The sequence below is a fragment of the Postia placenta genome (assembly GCF_002117355.1).
Source record: "Postia placenta MAD-698-R-SB12 unplaced genomic scaffold POSPLAscaffold_11, whole genome shotgun sequence".
Lineage (NCBI taxonomy): Eukaryota > Fungi > Basidiomycota > Agaricomycetes > Polyporales > Adustoporiaceae > Rhodonia > Rhodonia placenta.
In genome coordinates, this window is record NW_020169842.1 from 1166336 (window position 1) to 1186410 (window position 20075).

General features: G+C 52.6%; 7 protein-coding genes across 7 annotated transcripts; 3 read left to right on the forward strand and 4 right to left on the reverse strand.

Annotated features, from left to right (window-relative positions):
- Positions 1 to 495: 495 nt before the first annotated feature.
- Positions 496 to 2193, forward strand: POSPLADRAFT_1059299 (hypothetical protein; the record flags this gene model as incomplete). The annotated part of the gene is made up of 5 exons (XM_024481142.1): positions 496 to 531; positions 582 to 640; positions 697 to 1150; positions 1202 to 1635; positions 1686 to 2193. 5 exons carry the CDS (start codon positions 496 to 498, stop codon positions 2191 to 2193), a joined length of 1491 nt encoding a protein of 496 aa, XP_024336801.1.
- An 867-nt stretch (positions 2194 to 3060) lies between these two features.
- POSPLADRAFT_1035475 (hypothetical protein) lies at positions 3061 to 4913 on the forward strand (the record flags this gene model as incomplete). The annotated part of the gene is made up of 10 exons (XM_024477088.1): positions 3061 to 3146; positions 3201 to 3296; positions 3352 to 3379; positions 3502 to 3607; positions 3754 to 3831; positions 3909 to 4060; positions 4117 to 4296; positions 4355 to 4365; positions 4419 to 4662; positions 4815 to 4913. 10 exons carry the CDS (start codon positions 3061 to 3063, stop codon positions 4911 to 4913), a joined length of 1080 nt encoding a protein of 359 aa, XP_024336802.1.
- Positions 4914 to 5038: 125 nt separating this feature from the next.
- POSPLADRAFT_1149596 (hypothetical protein) lies at positions 5039 to 6603 on the reverse strand (the record flags this gene model as incomplete). Its single annotated transcript, XM_024486324.1, has 4 exons — positions 5039 to 5949; positions 6009 to 6231; positions 6283 to 6476; positions 6531 to 6603. The coding sequence occupies 4 exons, from the start codon at positions 6601 to 6603 to the stop codon at positions 5039 to 5041; spliced, it is 1401 nt and encodes a 466-aa protein (XP_024336803.1).
- A 1696-nt stretch (positions 6604 to 8299) lies between these two features.
- On the reverse strand, positions 8300 to 9729 carry POSPLADRAFT_1048449 (hypothetical protein; the record flags this gene model as incomplete). Its single annotated transcript, XM_024479517.1, has 8 exons — positions 8300 to 8450; positions 8500 to 8585; positions 8644 to 8760; positions 8815 to 9061; positions 9112 to 9164; positions 9221 to 9472; positions 9527 to 9622; positions 9688 to 9729. 8 exons carry the CDS (start codon positions 9727 to 9729, stop codon positions 8300 to 8302), a joined length of 1044 nt encoding a protein of 347 aa, XP_024336804.1.
- Positions 9730 to 10585: 856 nt separating this feature from the next.
- On the forward strand, positions 10586 to 12591 carry POSPLADRAFT_1048450 (hypothetical protein; the record flags this gene model as incomplete). Its single annotated transcript, XM_024479518.1, has 4 exons — positions 10586 to 10595; positions 10649 to 11395; positions 11482 to 12274; positions 12333 to 12591. The coding sequence occupies 4 exons, from the start codon at positions 10586 to 10588 to the stop codon at positions 12589 to 12591; spliced, it is 1809 nt and encodes a 602-aa protein (XP_024336805.1).
- Positions 12592 to 13253: 662 nt separating this feature from the next.
- POSPLADRAFT_1148859 (hypothetical protein) lies at positions 13254 to 14537 on the reverse strand (the record flags this gene model as incomplete). Its single annotated transcript, XM_024486231.1, has 2 exons — positions 13254 to 14199; positions 14251 to 14537. The coding sequence occupies 2 exons, from the start codon at positions 14535 to 14537 to the stop codon at positions 13254 to 13256; spliced, it is 1233 nt and encodes a 410-aa protein (XP_024336806.1).
- A 2900-nt stretch (positions 14538 to 17437) lies between these two features.
- POSPLADRAFT_1149002 (hypothetical protein) lies at positions 17438 to 17700 on the reverse strand (the record flags this gene model as incomplete). The annotated part of the gene is made up of 2 exons (XM_024486247.1): positions 17438 to 17537; positions 17588 to 17700. 2 exons carry the CDS (start codon positions 17698 to 17700, stop codon positions 17438 to 17440), a joined length of 213 nt encoding a protein of 70 aa, XP_024336807.1.
- Positions 17701 to 20075: the final 2375 nt, after the last annotated feature.

The following is a 20075-nucleotide window of genomic DNA, read 5'->3' on the forward strand; positions in this document are numbered from 1 at the left end:
CGACGATAGCCTTTCAGTCAACACATAACGCCTGTAGTATTTTGCAAAGTAGATAACTGGGATGCATTTGCAAATACATCAATGAGTATAACATTGCATGGGCGAAATGAACTCACGCGAGGTAGAATCGAGCAACATATATTTGCCAGCAGTGTTGGGGCGTTTCTATAGAGTCCGCACTGATACCAGTTGCAAACACAATATAAGCATGTTGCGCCTGCAGCCTGCAGCCGCTATGTCCACGTCCTGGTCTGATTGAACAATACCTGCTCTTCAAAGCGTTTAGATTCGCAATGATAAGTACTCAGGATGAAACCGGATTGCTTTGTCCTTGTACGATCGTCGGTTCGGTTTATCCTTAGTCGAGTCGCTTCGAGAAACTTCGATCACGGTAAGTACAAGAATTTCCATTTAAGACGTCTATTAGGGTTGCTTGTTATAGAAGGCAAGTCGCGTCTGGTGCTCTCACCATCTCTTTGTCTACTCGCCACCACCATGCCGCTAAATTACTCGAAGTGGGACAAACTTGAGGTAAGTATTGCCAGTCGTGCACCGTCTAATGTGTATTGATCCCTGTTCAGATTTCTGATGATTCAGACATCGAGGGGCACCCGAACGTCGACCACAAGTCATTGGTACGGTGCGTCGCATCACAGACTGTTCAGGCATGTTTCTTTGACCCATTTTGCACGTCAGATGGAAGCAGCGCGACATCCACGAGAAGCGTGAAATGCGCAAGCACCGAATCGCTCAATTGAAAGCTGATATCGCTTGCAACGACGTCCTTAACCCGAGATTGCGCGAGATCATGATCGAAGTCGCGTCACAAGGCTCCGCGCATTTCTCCTCGCTCGTTGAGCGTTTCCAAACCTCACCATCACCAGACGCGCCCCCTACCAATGCGCCCGAACAGCCGACTTATGATGCGATGCTGCTCGCACTCATGCTTCGAGTATGGGAGGAGACAAAGAACCAGGGGATCGACAAGGACGACCCACGGCTGGGCGATGCACTCGTAGAAGGGCTAAAGAAGCATACGGTGAAGATGTCAGAGCACCAGGAGCAGTTGAGGCAAGAACTTGCGAAGCTGGAGGAGGAAGCGAAGGGGAAGATCACGAGCGACGATTTGCACGACGGGTTTGATTCACATGTACGTGGTCGCGTTATCTCGGGTATACTTGGCTCTAAGCAGCCCCTGCAGTACGTCCCACCAAAACCCGCACCTCCGCCACTCAAAGGCGTAAAGCCGGAAGCAGGGACGAAGAAGAAAATAACGACCACTGCCACCGAGTTTGAGGTGCTCAACTCAAAGGGCGTCGAAGCAGCAGAATCCGCATCATCACCTTCAACAGCCGTACCTCCAGACGGTGATGGTGATGATGAGCTACCAGAATTGACGCCGTCCCTCGAGGGATTCTCTCGCTTGCCTCTGCGCGGATACGAGCAATCCTGGGAGTTCATCAAACAACACCGGGACGTTATCGTGCCGGGCGCGTCTGATGCGCTTCTTGTAGCGGCGTTCCGAGCGCAGAGCGCTGGGCAGTCCGAGTCCGCGCAGAAATGTGTACACCAAAGTCTGCTGCTCCAGTACTGCGACAAACTAGGCGCTGATGGTGTGAGGGTCTTCTTCCGCAAGTGAGTTACATGCACAGCTCCCCTTGTCGCTGCTGATAGCGTTCTCGAAGAATGGTGGATCACGACCCGCGTGCCACAGCCGTCTTTGAGAAGGACGTAGCGGACACCTACATGCACCTTGTCGAGCGGGTACGCATTTCGAAGGCAGAGGAGGCCGCGGCGGGACCTGGGGAGCAGATCCAGCTCGTGCCGGAGAACCCGGACCAGACGATCTCGTTCAACGTGCCCGATGGGCCCCCACCTGAGCATATCCAGCTCGAAGGCGAGGGGCTGGAGGGCGTTAACATCGATGACGTCCGGCGCGCGCTGCAGATGCGGTGGGACGTGTTTCAGGGATTCAACAAGCCGTTGCAGGATGCGTTGGCATCACAGAGCCTGGACGCGGTCAACAAAGTCCTTGGAGACATACGCATCACGGAGGCAGAGGAGGTCGTGAGGTTGCTCGACGTCGCGGGCATCCTGAACTTTTCGGAGGGCGGCATCCGGGACGACACGGGGAAGGGAGAGGAGACGGAGGAAGTATCCGACGAGTTCCAGGATGCGGGGCAGGTGGATTAGTGGGTGTGTTTGTCGGTCAGTCCCTTGCTGTGCTTTCCTCGATTGCTTGCGCTTGTTGTGTTCATGTTGTATCGTTCGTCGCAGGTGCGTCGAAGTATCAAGGATAATCTAAGGAATCAAAGTGTATTGTACATTGCAGACGTCATCAATCAATGTTGCGCCCATCTTTATATGATCTGGTGGTCGTGAACGAAATGGTCTCGAAGCTCGCAGAGGTATTGTACGTCCTCTCCCATCAGCCTTGTCATATTAGATCAGAGAGTTGTCCCCAGCGACACTAGTACTAACGTCGTGTTCCACGGGGTAGCATTTCATCATGCTCCAAGCATTCTGGTCGCAAAGGTCGAAACTCCTTCCGAAAACGAGCAGTTTGTCTCGAGGCTAATCTATGCCGGTATGCACACCTCAGATAGACTTTGCCATTACTCGCACCGGTCTCCCCTCGGTCACGATGTTGGCGAAGATAATCGGCAGGTCGCTGTGCAGCCGAAACGTGTCCGATGAGAAGGCGCGCAGACCCTGAGGCTGGTACTTCCCCCTTCTTAATCCGTAGATTGACCCAGCTGATTGGTGTTCAGAGACAACTTCGTGACAATTTCGTGAGCGCAAGTGGCCTCGCAATGAACATATACGCATATGACGCCCTGCCTTCCTCCATCGATCGCGGCGCATTTGCATCTTTTTCGAGGCTCGTGTCTGAGGATCCCGCCGTCTGTCAGTAGTGCGCCGTAGGTCGGCCATATAAATCGGAGCGAACGCGGTCCACCAGCAGCCACTCTTGTTCCAGCCCTGAGTCACTCTCGCGAGTGCAAAGTCGCTCCTTTCACGCTTTGACGTCTCTCCTTGATCCCTTCCGTGTGCTCTACTATGGCAACTCTCATCGTCCAAACATCTGAGTCGATCGCCTCGGCGCCTAACCTCAGCACCCTGCAGCCACCAACATTGACATCATGGTAAGAGTCCTCGCGTTTTTGAGAGACCGAGAGGTGCTCATGCGCTTCCTCCAGGGAAGGCGTGATGCTTGTTGTGTTGGTAGTGAATTTAGTGTGGACTAGCCTGCTCGGCAGTGGGCTTGCTTGTTCTCCCATTGGTCTCAACAGAAGGTAGTCAGCCGTTCGTCCTCACTGCAGATGATGACCTACAGACATATATTTTCAGATCGTCTCCACATTTAGATACTGCGTTTGTGAGCCTTTAATTGGTATCTTGCCCTTGCATCGGAGTATTAAAAGCCTATATGCACAGTATTTATTCCCCATCGTTGGTATTCTTGTCACCTTCGCATTAGAATCTATATGCGTCATCCAGCTCCTTGGCAACTCCGGATCAGCATCTCTCTTCCATGACACGACGTGTAAGAACCTTTGTGTGGCACACATGCGCTCACTCATCGCCTCTCCAGATTATTTGGCTTGTAGGTATCACCAACCCATAAATTACGCAGCGTACTAACGTACAATAACCTATCTACCACAATGTGTACAATTGTCAAGATCTTGGCTCTCAGGTCGGCTGGTTCATGTATTGGTTTACAAACCCATTATGCTGAACATCACGCAGCTTGTCACAGCCTTTGTTATGCAGACGATGCTGATATGCCATATGAAGGACCTCGCAACACGTCTGCCTATCCTCACGGTACCCTGTGTCCTAGGCTACGAAATCCTCCAACCTTGTGACTTGATTCCACTCCTCAATGACATTATTGCTATCAGCTCATCACCCTCCAGTCATTGCAGCCTTTTGGATAGCTGCCTTTAATGTCAACTCGCAGACAGCACGAGTACAGCTTGTATTGCTTCTCACCTTGATATTCGGCGTCTCCCTGGGCATCTGTCTCGCTTGCTGTGGCTTCATGGTCCCAAAGGTCAGGCACTGTCTCGTGTATTGATCGCATGCGTAAATACTCAACTTGCAACTTAGTGTTTCATTTTGCCTTCACAAGACTCCGAGCCAGGTCGACTCTGCCGCAAGCTCTTGACTGGTAAGACTGCCATCGAGCCTCGCCAATACTTCGATAACTCATATATCCCAGGGACTGTGGCCAGTGGCTTCGTGCTCACTTCATTTATGGTCATGAACCTAATACATTTCCTCGATTCGGTGAGTCCTATCAAGTGTGTTGTGAACAGCGGGCTGACGCTCGAGGGTCTCCGTGCAGCCTTTTATTCTGTAAGTCGTGCACTGGTTATCTAAGCAGCAGTCGTTGGATATATTTTGTCTAGACAACCTATGGTCCATATTGGACTGTCGAAGGCATACATGACTGCTCTGGCCTACCTCCTTTACACGAGCGAGCGTGATATCACGCCAGAGAACGACCGGTCTCCATGTACTGACGCCCAGTCATTCCCTCCTGGCACCTCGGGATTCTTCGCAACCGATGTCATCTCTTATACGGTGAATGGTTCCCAGACTGCAACGCACGCCGTCAAAAGTGAAACTGCTCAAATAGCGGGCACCATGATGGTATGTCGTGCTGATGGATGAGCTGGATGTTCTGTACTCATTTGACGAGACCCACAGCAGTCGAATGCACGTTGAAACCCGATTTTAGCAGATGGGACATGATGGGTACTTACATTGTATGTGCTGTGTTTATATTTCTTTGCCTTCATTAGATACGTTATTTTCGTCGCTCCGTTCCTTCGCTCTCTAGTATTCCGTATAATCTGGCCATGAATAATGCTAGTATGGTTGTGGAGTGCCTGCGATCCTAAATCGTACAAATACACAAGATACACAATGAATGCTGCATACTTCTATATCCAGTGGTGTTGGCGTGAGTTATTCCCATTTCGGATCATGTATAGTAGCGGGCGACTTGAGTGGAATGCCGCGACTCTCAGTCATCCCTGTCTGCCTGCAGCCCATACACGAGCCCAAGGGCGACTCGCGCTGCCGCCCTCCTTCGCTCTCCCTCGTCGCTCATCCCGCCGATCTCCTCCTTCATGCTCTGCAGCGCGCTCAGCACACGCGATAGGTCAAATGCCGACATCTCGAAGTCGTCATCGTCATCATGCAACTCGAAGGAATGATGCTCGTCCGCAAATATAGCAGACGCGTTCGCGTTCGACAGTGAGAGGTGTGGTGTCGGCAGAGGCGCAGCAGAGCCAAAGATCCGGCGTGACGTCTCCTCGATCTCCGCGCGCGACGGCAGGTCCGGGTCGTCCGCATCTGCGTCCTCGCTCGCCCCCAGGTCACCCCCAAAGTCCGAGACCGACGCGAGAGAGCGGTATGACGCGCCCGTATGCATTGGCACGAGCCTGTCCGCATCGAGCGCGCCTAAGCCGTGGGGCGACGGCGCGGAGACGAACTCAGTAAAGTCGTCATCGAACCCGAGCTCGCCGCCACCGTCGGTTGCTGGCGTGTGGATCGTTGGCGTCGGCATGTCCTGCCAACCGTCCGCGCCGACGCCGACGCCGCGCTCGGCCGTGACCCACGCGCCCGCGTCCTCGCGCTCCCGCCGGTCGTCCTCCTCCTCGAGCCAGCGCTCGAGCTCCTCCATCTCGCGCTGCATGCGGCTCTTGCGCGCTGCGCCGCCGCTGCCGCCTGGGTGCATATCGCCGCCAGATCCACTCGCGCTGAGGGTATCCGAAATGAGTGCGCGGAGGCCATCCTCCTCCTCCTCTTCGCGCGCCCAGCCAACCAGCTCGCGTGCGCGGCTCTTGCGGTTGCGAGTCGAGTCAGACTGCACCATAGAAGGCCACATGATGGTGCTGAGAGCATCAATGACCCGCGGAAGGCCTGGGATGTCTGTGCATCATGGCGTTAGTGTATAGGAAAATGCATAGAATGGGTGTAATGGCGAATACCTGAATCCGAGTCCTCAGAGTGCCCATCCTCGTCCTGCATGTCTTTCCTGGGTACTCGGTCGCCTTCGATGTATTCAAAGCCATGCGCGGACAGAAACTCATCCGTACCCTCTTCATCCTCAGATATTGGCACAGCATTGTTACCAAACTTGACTGCCAGCGACACGTCTGGATCATGAGGGCGTAAACTACTCGCGACGTCGAGAACTTGTTCTCGGTAAGGCTTGAGATGGGTCGATCACATGTGGAAACGAGCAAGTGAGGATACACTCACATCGCCCTGCTGCCAAACATATATGATAGCTGGCACGCCTTTGGCATGGGAGGACTTGAACTCCTGCGCTAGACGAGTCTCGAAATGCACGTCTGCAGTATAGTACTTGTTCACGATTGTCCACGGGGTGATATTATTGGGGGTGCGTGTAACCTCGGACGAGCTTGACTTAGACTTGGATAGGGCCTGTATGCCTGAGTTGTTCGTCGTCGAAAGTTATGGGCGAGGAGCAGTTACTAGGTACATACGTTGGAGAAATTGGTCAGCATGCTCCGGCTTTGTGGTAATGACCAGGATCTTGCAGTCCGGCGGGTGCTCCATATTGTGGCCAGGCTCTGCCCTCGACAACTATGAGCAGCAAACAACAACGGAGCGATGCGGACTAGCCGAGGCGGAGGAAGAGGAGTGATCAGCCTGTGCTTTATTTGGCAATCAGAGCACCCCTTTAAGCTCAAGATAGGATCAGATGGTCACCAGCCTCTCATTCCGCGGCTGTGAACAGTACGTGTAGCTTCAATCAACACAATTCATTCCTCACTCTTTGCAACCCAAGACGCGGACAGGCTCTAGTTATGTTTTACTGAAAGGTATCAAGATAATTCCGCACCATAAAGCTCTGACCAAATTATGCGCCTGGAACTCTACTGGGGGCATATCAGGCGTGCATTACAGCCTCGATGTGGCGTCCAGCACTGGTTTCTTGATGCTTTGGTATCAGATGCGTGGCAAGACATCTACACGACGGTTCCTCGGTGCGCATTCCCTGAATTCTGTTATCCTTCATTTTCTCGTCTATCCACTGAATGTCAATCCAAGACACTCCAGACTCGAGCAAGTGACGTACGGCTATCTGACACTGCGCCCTTGAATGGGAAGGTGATGCCGCGATGGACTTAGTAATGCCTACAAGCTCGCAAGAGCTCCGCAGGATGCAAAAACAGACAACTTTCAACGCATGTCTCAACGACCTCCATCATATGGCGAAGCTCAAAATGAAAGCATCGTTGTATAGCCGAAGAACGGTCATCATTTTCGGAAGATGCAATTACTGCTGCATACGGTGAACGGTAGCATGGAGCACGTAAGTAACAGTGTTCGATCTGTGCACCTCAGGCTGTTACTAAAATGCAGCATGAGATCTCGAGCAGAGAGAAATTTCGCTCTATTAGTTCATAGATCTTGGTGCGTCATTTTCTGGATGTTCGAGTACAGGTTACACAAGGAAATTGGAACGTGAGGCGATCGTCGTCCTCCTGTAACATAGCCCCCAATTGACTGCCGACATCCGCGCACGTCCTCTACCATTTCACATTCTGATGATGCGTGTGTTGTATTTGTGTCGACATGTATCGTTCTGCTTTGCTGGGATAACTACGAGTCATTCTGGAGCAATCCATCGATTCGATCCACAGTTGAACGGGAACTTGCATCCCTTGCACGACTTACAGGTCTCGTACTTCTCGTGACTAGATCCAGACATAGTGTCATGGTCTAGCCTACGAGTTTTCTCGACACTCTCGACGCATTCGACATGTTTGAGCGTTCCCGGCTACATCGACAATACTAGAAGAACCATTGTTCAAGCTGCAGCTTAGCCTCCTCCGAAATCTCCACTGGTCGTCTCAAATAAGCGGAGGAATTCTTAAGAGTTGCCATTGAGCTTCTGCAGAGTGCCCGCGATTTCATCGGGGGAGCTAACGATCTACGTATTCTTGGGGCACTTTGTCAACAGAAGTAGCAGTTCTGGCAAGCTACGGCGATCGTACTTCAGGCAGTCAGATTACACCAAGCAATGCGCGATCTGGTCACTAGTCGGCGAGGCTAATGCCTTAAACGTTTAGGTGTTGGCATATCTGGGTCAGGTTGAGATGCTGACTGGACATTACTACATGCATACAAATAGATGCGAGGAGCCTTTTATCTGCATGATGTCCAGCACATTATCAGGGCAATGAGCCTCCGGAAAGAGAACGCTTCTTACAAGAAGGTATCAGGATATCGAAGCCACGCTGCTCTCTCACTCGGTGAACACTGTGATGACGACCTTCCCCACATGCTGCTGAGTGGCTAGGTACTCGTACGCCGCCCGGGCATCCTCAAATGGGAAAACCTTGTCGATAACTGGCCTCAATTCCGTTGCGCTCAAGAGCTGGTTCATCGCTTCAAATCTGGAACTGTGTGAGTACACGAGGTCATGTACCCAAACAAGACACTCACTGCGTCCGCGGACCGACCAGGACACCTCGCACAAAGGCGGCTTTATTCAAGACTTCCGTTGGCAAACTTGAGATATCTCCGTTCGGCTATGCTTGGGGTTAGTGACCTTACCAATCAGTAATGTATAGGTAATAAAGTCCTTACACCACCGATGTAGCCGATAATGTGGATCCACCCGCCAGAACACACGCTCCTGACTGCCTTCGTGAGAGTAGACGGACCACCGACCTCGATTACGTGGTCCACGCCCCTGCCGCCTGTCTACATTCCTCTCCTGTCAACGGCTCGAGCGGTATGCATACGCCGTGGACTCACAATCTTCAAAACTCCCTCTTCCCACCCGGGTGTTGTCTTGTAGTTGATCAAGTGCTTCGCACCAAGTTTCGCAGCGATCTGGAGCTTGCTATCTGAGGACGAAGTCGCTATGACAGTCGCTCCGGACGACACCGCCAGTTGGAGGCCAAAGATGGACACTCCTCCAGTACCTTCGACGAGAACATAGTCCCCGCCTTTGAGGGGCACGGGCCCCATAAGAGCGTTGTACGCAGTGACGCCTGCGCACCTGAAGTCTACTTGGTTTGGAGTAATGTCCCGCACATTGGTTTCACTCACGGCAGGGCAGACGCTTCTTCATAGGAGAGGTGTGCAGGGACGTGAACCAATGACTGGCGCCAAGTTTTAGTTAGTCGACGGACTGTCGACGAAGTACGAAAGAACGCACATGTGCAGGCAGGACCTTATACTCTGCCAGCACGCCGTCGATCGGCCCACCCAAAGCAGACCCTCTCAGTTCGGGGGACATGACTCCAAATACATGGTCCACCGCAAAGTTCGCGCACACGCGATCACCGACGGACCAATCCTTGACGTCCTCGCCAAGGGCGATGATCTCTCCCGCCATGTCGGAGCATGGGATCAGGTTACTCTTTTGACCAAGCCTGTGGATGCCCTTGGCGACTATGAGGTCGCGGTACTAGGGGTCAGCATCAGCTCAGGGCATGCAATGAAAAGAGGATGGTGCACTAACATTGAGGGAGACGGCGTGGACCTTGACGAGGACCTCGAACGCCTTGGGCGCATCAACAGGGCCCGTGGTGAGCCTGAGACTGTCTACGCCGCTGGCCTAGCTCGTGTAACGAGCATTTGAGCACTAGCACGCAGTTTTCACCGTGGGACGTGCCGACTCACTGTAGGCAGGCGATACTCGCGGCCGAAAGTAGGTAGAGACATAGCAACTCTTGACTTGGTTGGGACGTTGGACGGCGTGTACGCGTCTCATGATGTCAGCGCTCTTATAGACATTGGAACGCGATGGAACTCTCCAATCGGAGGAACTACGGAAATCTTGTATTCTACACGAATAAGTCCGTGTGGCCCTAGTGAAAAGGTGAACGGCATCATTTTCGTACGGAAACAAACTGTGTAGCGAAACTGATGCTTGGCGGTTCTGAAGGCACGAACTGGGGGATGATGTCTACCCCTCTGCAGCCATACAAAGAGTAGTGACGAATTTCGAACCTTAGCCACTTGATAAAGTTGAGGGTCGGCCGCCGCAGAACAGGCAATTAGCTAAGGAGCAGCGACTTTACATTTCATTAATTGACTGGTCAAACATTATCCTGGGAGAGAGAATGCAGCATTGGGCATATTTCCGCACATGCATATACCCGCTTATCCTTCTGGCGGATCCTCTTCTAGTTGCCTTAGAGGTGTAGAAGTGAAAGGGCTGACCTAGTTGTTAGGAGCTGATGACCGCTGGGCGGTCGCAGGCGCTCAGACTCGGAGTCTAATCGGTGACACGATCACCTGATCGCGTTTTGAGCGTTTGTGGGGCGCTTTCCCCAGGCAGTGACTGTCTCCCATTGCGCTAGGTGTCTGCAACTTGTTCAAATGTTATAATGTACGTGTTTCCTGCCTAGTTTATTTCTTTGCTGATATAAGGGATTACGGTGTTTCCAGGTCGACGCGCACGTTGGTCTGTTCCTTTGACCGTTGCGGCTACGTCGCAAAAGCTGCGCAGCAGAAGGATGTCGATCACTGTATGCGCTCACATGTTTGGAATTGCCACAGGCCTACAGCGACAATAATGTATCAAGGTACGTTATATACCGTAAAGCTTCACATTGCTGGTCTTTGAGAGTGTATGCAGGGAGACACGTGAAGCTGGAGAGGGACAAAGCAGGCAAATTGACATGCCCTTGCAACGCATATGGGCATCGGAATGCTGCCAACGTCCGCTCGCATTCAGACAAGGCTCATAATGACGAAATGCATCTTATAACCACTGACTTTGCCGGCGGCGGCAAGGATCAAGACCAGCCATCCTCCGGCGCGTCTAGATCACCTTCGCCATCCGACGCAACGTCTTCAATCGAATCGTCTTCTTTAGCACAGCACTCCTCACGCATGCCATCCAGAAAAGGCGTCGTGCCTGCACCACGGGTAGCGACCTTCAACAGGGTGGATGCTAGATCGAAAGCATCGGGATCTTCTGCGCCCTTCCTGACAAAGAAGTCCGAGAGAAGGCCGCTTGATTTAGACCAATCTCGGGGTAGTTTGAAGCGCCAGTGGGATATGCATGCGATTGCGACTGCGTCATCTCCCTCGACACCCGACTTCAAGAAACCTATCGGAAAACCTTCGCGTCCTCAACTGGCACTGAAGAAAGCGCGATCCAGCGTACGAGTATTGCATACACACGGGCTGGTTCACAGTTCTAGCACAGACTCGCAACCTTCACGATCTGAATTGCCTTCTGAGGCTCCCAGACGTATTGCAAATACGTCACGCAAGGCTGAACCCATCATTCACAAGGTTGGAGGGTTCATAATCCGCGAAAACGCCAATCCGTTCTCTTCGGACATTGAAGAGGAAATGATAGCCACCGGAAAGCACGGTACTGTCGAATCCATATTTGGTCACTGCCAATCTCTAAGCTGAACATCCTACTAGTTGTAAAGAAATTTCCAGGATATGCTGCAGGTTATGTGCCTTCTAAGAGGCCGCGCACAACGGCGCAGTATCCTATTTCGATCACTGAAAGGGATCCAGATGAGGCAGTAAGAATGGAACTCGCGGAGATCAGGGCAAGGAAGGGTAAAGCGAAGGCAGCACTCAAACGACCCACCCAGAAGGACTTTGACAGCGGGTTTCCTGCAAAAACGGCTCGGACTCGTTTCACGGAAGATGCCGCAGTCGCTTCGCGTTCGTCAAACCCAACAGCGGCACCTTACGATCCCACCATTCCTTCCTCAAGGTCGCTATCACCCTTGTCGCGGCCCATAGGCAACTCCGGCATTCCTTTCTTCCAGCCAAAGCCAAAGGAACGTGCCGACGTGGTGCCCGCTCCAGTCTCGAGGCTCTGCAAGTCGTGCATGTTACCGCTTCTGTCCGGGAAGTTCAAGAATTGTGCAGCCTGTCGTGGAAAGGCGCGCGAGAAGAGGGAACATGCGACCCAGCGGAGGGTTCAGAACGGCTTCGAGACATTCATGGCTCAAATTCGAGCAGAAGTCGCCACTCGCTCACTTGATAAAGAGCTTGCCCCGGATGCCAAAGTTATCAGACGCGCAAGTGTATGGGCGAGAGCTACTGAATATCAGACGGAAGACGACCTTTTCAAGACGCTGGAGAGAAATCTCCGAACTTGGGAAGAGGACGAGGACGCGTCGGAGTTGTTTGAGTTCTACGGAGGCTACGCGGCAGTCAGCAAGGAGAATCCTGCTACCCCTGCCCGGCTGGATGCCTTCGGCAAGCGGGCGCAATCCTTAGGTCTCCCGTGAGTATCGGTGTTCTAGCTGCATTTACTGTTACACCAACATGATCCGCACATACAGCATCGGAAAGTACCAGAAGGGAAGCACGATGGCCAAGCGCAGCCGTTCTTCTGATAAGCTCACTGGAGAGCGCCCATTCAGATGGGCGCAAACTACATACTATTGTGCATGCGGCGGCTTCGGAGGTGCTGTTGGAGGCATGCCGGATCGCTACGCGTGTGGAGGTGCGGTTTATATCGCAATTGAGGTGGCCGACGAGAGGCAGGACCTCGGTATCACTGGAGAGAACGTGACAATTAGATGGACACATGCGGGCTGAACGATCTCCTCGTCTGCTCTGCGTACTTTACTGGTTTGAATCTAATCTCTCTTTGCCCTCATAGAAGACGTCTACGCTACTCATCGCCTTATAAGCATACACCTTGTTCTTCTGACCCGCCGTTCCTCGAAGCACTTGCACGGAGCTCGACAATTCATTTATGGCTAAGGGCAAGTCAGTCAGTATTCGTTCGTTATACTGCACAGCCTAGACTACAACAAAGGCCGTGCAGTGAAATGCCACGACACATTCTCTGCGAAGTTCTAGATATTGTGAGGTGTTATATTACAAACCACGCTTACTGATGACCATACCCAAGGACTCCAACCATCTCTCATGAATTCCGGAACAATCACAATCGACAACCCAGCTTGATAGCATTATCCAGAATCAGGGTTCGACACGCAAGATTAGGATGCATGAGCATTACTCAAATACAACTCAAGAATATGGCCGCGAGTGCTAGGTAAATAACGCGAATGATGCGTCAGTCATTTTATCGATTCGAAGGTCACACCATACACGCGCACGTCAGAAGATTATACGCAATCTCAACCCCTCATTTATACCTACTACGATGCATTTAATGTACAACATATTTAGTAGGATCGTATGATTATATGGATTCCAAGGTGTCCTCGTTGTCCATCAAAAAAGATACTTTAGATATTCCTCGGCTTGCCTCCCGCTAACGCACCCGCCCCACGAGATGCTCGCACAATGACGCGAGTCACAGACCCCATTGCCTCAAGTTCGCGTAACGCTGACGGCTCGATGCCGCCACAGTCTCGCACCAGTAACACTTCGATAGACGGAGAGGCCTTGCTCACCGACCGCCCGCCGAGCGCGTTCCTGACATCCTCTGCGGTGAGGCTACTGCAACGTACGAGCTCGAGGACCGCGAGTGGTGGACACAGCGGGAACTCCTCGCGTTGCGCCCGCAGAGCATCAGCAAGACCGCGTAGGAATGGGCCTGTGACGCGCAAGCCTTGCAACGCGAGATACCGCAAACGGGGTATGCTATGCAGTAGAGGGAAAACGAAGCGCGGATCGAGCCAGCCGTGTTCGAGGTACAGGTGCTCCAGCTTGGGTAGTTCCGGAAGCGCTCTGAGGACGTGTCGGAGGCGGGGAAAGAGCGTTGGCCGACGAAACGGATAGCGGGAAAGCAACCGCAGTGATCGTGTGGTGGGGAGGGAAAGGTGAAGAAGGACGAGCAATAATGCGGATGGAACCTCAGGTCCCTCGATGCTTACGACAAGCGTGGAGAGACAAGAGAGGGTCACAGGCCGTAGGGACGAATCCGCATATGGATCTGCACCATCGATTCGCCATGGGAATGCAAGTCGCAGCTCTTCCAAACGTGCCGAAACTTGCAAGATGTGCAGCACTTCAGAAGCAGCCTCATGCCCTCCCGTGAAGCCGTGATGAGTGTAGTCGAGGTACGTCAAGTTGTGAAAGAGGGAAGGCGTCCATGCAAGGCGGATACCAAGCAGGGTCACCCGGCGGAGTCGTGGAGCGTTTCCATCGAAAAGAGCGAATTCTTTGGTGTCGTCATTACCAGGGTAGACAAGACACAGTTCACGAAGGTGAGGAGCATGTACGGAAGAGCTGTGTGCACAACACGCAGAGAGCGCTGCATTCCACAGATAAGGTGCGTACGTCTCGAATTGAATCTCGAGCGTACGCCATCTCTCGATGAGAGGTATAACAAGATGAAAGTAAAGCTGCACAGTACGCGCGTCGAAAGTCGTCTTGTAGAGCATCCCGTGAAGCGCTAGGGCGCGGGGCGCGAGCTGGATGTCGAGGGTGCATGCCTTCGCTCGGAGTATCCGTTGCGACCACATTTCAAGCCTGCTGTCGAGTGCAATGCGTCGCCATACGGAGGGCGTGTGCAGAGCCAGCCTACGCCAGGCTCTGCACACGTGTGAGACGTTGACGGGGAACATTGCATCATCTTCAGCACCCAAAGAGAATATATGAGCCAGCAACTCGTTGAGAAGTCGTTCGATGGGATGATTTTGTCGTAGTTTGTGAAAAGTGTGGGAGTGCGCTCGAATTCTTGTCTTGGATGATGTGTATTCACGAGAGTATGCGTCTTCGGACTGTACGCTTCTCCTACTGCCTCTCGAGTCAAGCCGCAGTCTTGACCGAGATTTAAACGAATGCTTACTCGGAGCTGGTATAAAGTGACCTCACAGCGTCAGCTATAGCGCGTGCCAGCTTCTGATGGCGCGGACGCTTCAAAACGAAGGGCATGATGCAAGCGCAAGGAAAGAGGGACGCAAATGCTGCAGAAGCCCCTCCATTTTGTAGCTCCCTTCTTAGTGCGTTTCGTGAGCAGGAGACCTGAGTAGATGAGGGGCTATACAGGAGTGGTGGGCGCCTGAACGGGCGGGCTGAAGGTTGACAGGGGGTGGCGACCGGCCAATTGTATGGGCCCTCGCAGAAAACGCCACATGAGACACCGGAAGTGGCAGAGCATGGAGAACTCACTCTTCGAGCTCCGTGTACCCGATGGCAGTAGCACAGTGGCAGCGCCGTCCGCGGTTGAATCCTGTGCACCGGCCGGAGTGAGATAGCTCAGCCACTGGCTCGGACACGCAACTTCAGATTATTCAGGGGCAAGCATAACATCCGGAGAGAGCTCTTGCTGAGACTGTACGCTTAAGCGTCCCCGATATGAATCACATGGAGAGCTATAACGGTAGCGGCCGGTAAGACCCTATAAATGGCCGTTGTGCGCCTGTCAGCGCGTTTGCCAACGGCAGTTACAGGACGAAAGCCATGCCTTTCATATAAGGAGATCTACGCCCAGTCGAGTTGAAATGGGCTGAGGGGGCTGCTGCTGGCAAGGCAGCATGCCTGTAAGCCTAAACGAGCAGATGCTTGAGCGCCGAATTTACCATCATCTTGACCGTAAAAGATTGCAACACAGCTATATATGGTCCGAGAAACAGCTTGCATCATCATAGCAGTTATGTAACGTGATACAGTGTCTTAGAACAAGTGAACGAGTTAACTCTCAATAATGATACAGCATGCTCAGAGAAGAGGAAAAATGCAACGATTAGCAACTGACTCGAAGCAGGAAGCAGGACAGCAGCAGTGGAAATACGCATGGTCTATGCAATAGTGGTCAATGATTATTGTACCGTGGTGGTGATGAGTGTCCCCAACTGAGTTACTTCTGCGTCGAACGGGCAGTAGATCGGCCTTTGGCCGAGAGCTGCGCGGGGGCTTCTACTTCCTCGATTACAACCTCATCGTCGGAATCGTCCACCGATGCAGGTACAACCGAAGTAGAGCTGCTCTTCTCTCCGGGCTGCTTCACTTCCCCCTTTTCGCGCTGCTCTTTCGCTGAACGATCGGCTTTCCATATCTCCGATAGTTCTAGAATGCGATCCTTGAGCTCTTGGCGGAGGGAAGCGACCGCGGTTCCCTCCCAGTCCTTGAGGCGTTGGGCAGCGTCATATCCCTTGGACTTTGTTGACTGTTGGCACAATATGGGTGAATTGTCAGGAATGGTAAGAGAAAGAACCGACCATGATCAGCTGAGAGTAGCCCTCAGGTTGCTTCAAGAACTTTCGCACATAGTGAAGGAGGTAGACACCGCAGTCTGCATAGTTTCCTTGACCTGGGACCTGGAACGCATGCGTATGCATATACGCGCTAGCAAGGAGTGAGGGTCGGTACGTACTAAAGCAAGTTTGCCAATAGGTTTACGGGTATCAGTATTCCCTTTCTTGTCCTTGGCTTCCAACTGGAGGTACATCGACAAAGTCTTGATGGCTTGCGGATGCTTGCTTCCCAATGAGTCAAAAATGAATACGTATGTGCTGAGATGATCAGACCGCATAAGCGCAACATTTTCGACCGCGACGTTGTACTTACCTTTTGTGCGGTTCAACATCGGTTATCATTACCTCGTCCACATCGACATTCTGCTGCTCTCCATCGACATCGCGAGCCTTTTCCTTCCCCTTCTTCGTGTAGGTGGTAGAGCTATAGAACCTGTTAGGAGGCACGGTACGCGAGAGACCCGGTGTTGATTCATCAACCGAGGCAGAAGGAGCGCTCTCTGTCGAGGTCTGCCGAGACGTGGAGGCTTCAATGATTTGAATTTCGGGCGACTCAGTGACAAAGGCCTCCGGTTCGTCGACTTCCATTGCGACTGGAGCAGGATCTGAAGGGTATTGAAGCTCCATGTTATCAATCTGCATGAACTCCATATCCTGCGGGCCTTCCAGCTCACCAGCTGCCCCTGAGGCCGCTATATCAACGGAATTGTGCCGCTGTTCAGAGATGGTACAGGACTCCGTTCGATTTAGGAGTTGTTCCACCTCTTTCTCCGCATCGCTGTCTGCTTGACGGGATGGCTGGGTAGAGGAGGGGCGGGAGTCTGGTGTGATCTCTTTCTCTGCGTCGTTGTCTGCTTGGTAGGATGGCGCCGGAGAAGAGGGACGCGAGTCCGGTACGATCTCCTCAGGTTTACCACGAGCTATTGGCGGATCGTTTTCGATATCCTCTAGCTCTATAATCTCTGACACCCCGGACTCGCGTTTGCGCTTGCGCGTTAAAGGTTTCACTACTTCCGCAGGGGGCAGCGGAGGCAAGAGAACATGTTCTGGGCGGTATATAATCGCAAGATACCAATGGAAACTATATTCGTGCGGTCAGATGTATTCTCATACTGCGCATAAACGACATACTTCTCGTTTATCGGCACGATGATATATTTCTTCTTGAATATATCAAATTTAGACGTCCATTTGCGTACACTCCGATAGCCATCCTCTTTGCTGCAGGATCATGATCAGTACCCTGGTGAGCCTAGCGATCCTCCGACTCACTCGCGCACATTCAACTTCTTGTAAAAGAACGAACTGAACACATGGACCTCCTCAGCAAGCTCCGGTTCGTTTTCTCGTAGGTCAGCCAGCCAGAGTCTGTGACATGATTAGTACCATAGCATGAAGAATGTGATACAACGGCGCACTTCAGCCCGAATTCAATGAGCGTATCATTGAGGTAACATAGGTCATTCAACCGCTTGAAATCGCTCTTGTTGATGTTGATAGCACCGGCACCCGAGGGCGGATACACCAACATCCTTCAAGCGTAGCGAAGATCAGCTTCCTGGATGTGCAATCGGCCATATTGATACGTACAATTCATCCGGCTCGGGACTTGGGCTACGCAATTCCCTTAAGCGCGATGATCTCCGCGAGGTATTTGCATCAGGATCTGCGACTAGCGGGGTGGAATTGCTGGGAGTGGCGGATACGCTTGACAGTAAGTGGTACGCTCATGCGAAGAGAGTGTAACACGTACGAGGTGGACTTCACAGTCGACCGAGTCGCCCTGATTGTCGAGATCGAACCGTCGGCGCCCTTCCTGTCCAAGAAGAAACGAGACTCGTGCTCTATACTTCCGCGAGCCTTGAATACCTCAACCCCACTCATGACCTGCTGCCACAAGCCATTGGACCCCGGTCCGCTAGCAGAATTATGTAAGACATCTCATCAAAATGAGACGACCGATCTGCACTTACTCGACATAGTCCATGTTAACCCCACTTGCCTCCAATGCCTGTACAAGATTCGTGTAATCATTGTTATTCCGGAAACTCGCGTGGTCGGTCTGTAGCTTGAACGTTACCCGACCATCATATCCGTTGGAGCCTGCCTTACGCATTGGATGGTTGTTTGCTATGTCCGAGAATAGTCTTACCTGGGTTATACCCTTCCTGCCTCACGTTCATCCTTGAGGGGCCAGATGGTCTTAGTCGGACTATGACAGGATGAGCGGTGTTGCATGGCATTTGCGTGAGCTGTGCTAGAAGTAAGATTGAAACAGTCTTGGCACGTTGGATAGCGCGAACGATGTACCGTAATAGCTTTTATGTCTTCAGGCAATCTGAACTCTTCAAATCGTCGACCCACTAACGAAAGGCCCTTCTTCTCCCGCACCGCCAGTAGTGGCTGCGGCCCATCAGTGTAGACCAACCAATGAATTGGCTCAACAGCGGAATCATCGTCCTGCTGCATCGGTTGACAGCCTAGGATCCACGTCTCTAGGGGGAGAGCTATCGTGCGTATTGTTAGAGGAGCTCTCTTGGCCTTGCCGTTCGCTTGGGTGTTTGTCTGAGCGCTGCGCAACCCGGAAGGTCTTGTGAGGGCATCTAAAGTCGCCTGCTTTGTGGGAGCCTGCAGTTGATGTGCAGTAAGTGATATCAAGACTCGAGATGACTATGTTGGCCATGTATCTACCTTTCCCTTCATTGCGTTCTTTCTTGATTGCTCCATCTTCGGCGGGTTCTTCAGGTCAATATTGATTGGCGGCAGTTGCGATTGCTGCCTCTTACTGTCCGGCTTCTGGATAACCGGAGATTGCCTTATATTGTCAGGAGGTTTCTTGCTGTCGGGTGCTTTCCTGTCTGACGGTAACTTCTTGTCGCTCTCGTTGAACATATCAATCTTCTTTCGCACAGCTCCAGCAGGAATCTTAGTACCATTTGGAGTCGCAGCTCTGGACCTAATTGGCAGCGTTTCCTGATCAGAAGAATACGCCTCGATCTCGTCAACGTCGATCGCCTTCACGCGTTCTTGTAGCTTCTTCGTCGCCTCACCATCAGAGGCCAGAACACGAGATGTCCCGACAGCGTCAGAAGGTAGATCAATATCATATGGTACCTCCTTCGAACCGCCCATGATTGGGTGGGATGCGCTCTCAGAGCCGGGAAGGATGTCCAGGGGATCGGGACTTGAGCTCCTGCGCCTCACTGCGGGTTTGTTTCCTGATGTCTTCCGAAGGGGCACCTGAAGGTCATATTCTGCATCGACGAAGATGGTCTCTGGGTGCGAGTGCACGCCGGCCGGTCCTGATCATGGCAAGCGTAAAGCCGGAAGGTCAGCGTCAGCATCCGTTCATGAGCGCACCACATAGAATCTGGTGAGCATGGTCCCACCTGTACGGAGTCCAGCCATAACACGCTCGGCGGGTCGCTTGCCATTTGAAGCGCCCGGTGGCTCCAATCGCGGTCTTTTCGTCGGGCGGAATGGCTCTAACGGAGAGATGTGCCCAAGTACTGTCCTGTCTGCGGTGCGATTGCGTGTTCCAGAGGGGACGCCGAGTGTGTTTCTCATGCGATTGCTACTGTAGGGGTTGAAGCTCCGCTGGGGTACATTAGAGTGCGACGAGGCATTAGAGGGCGTCTGAATGACTGTCGGATTGGGTGCCTTCCAGCTGTTTGCAGCGCGTGACATTAGTCTATTTGCCGAAGATAAAGACGCATAGATACTTGCGGTTTCTGGTCGGTGGAGGTCATCGACGCGTCTCGCCGACTGGCGGGCACATTGGAAGACATCCCGTGTATGAGCGACAGTCGTGACCGGTCAAGCAGATCCAATCCAGGCATGTATGCGCCGCCCCAACCACAAGAGATGGTCAACTCGAGAGTGGACTACGAGGAGTAGCAAGAAAGC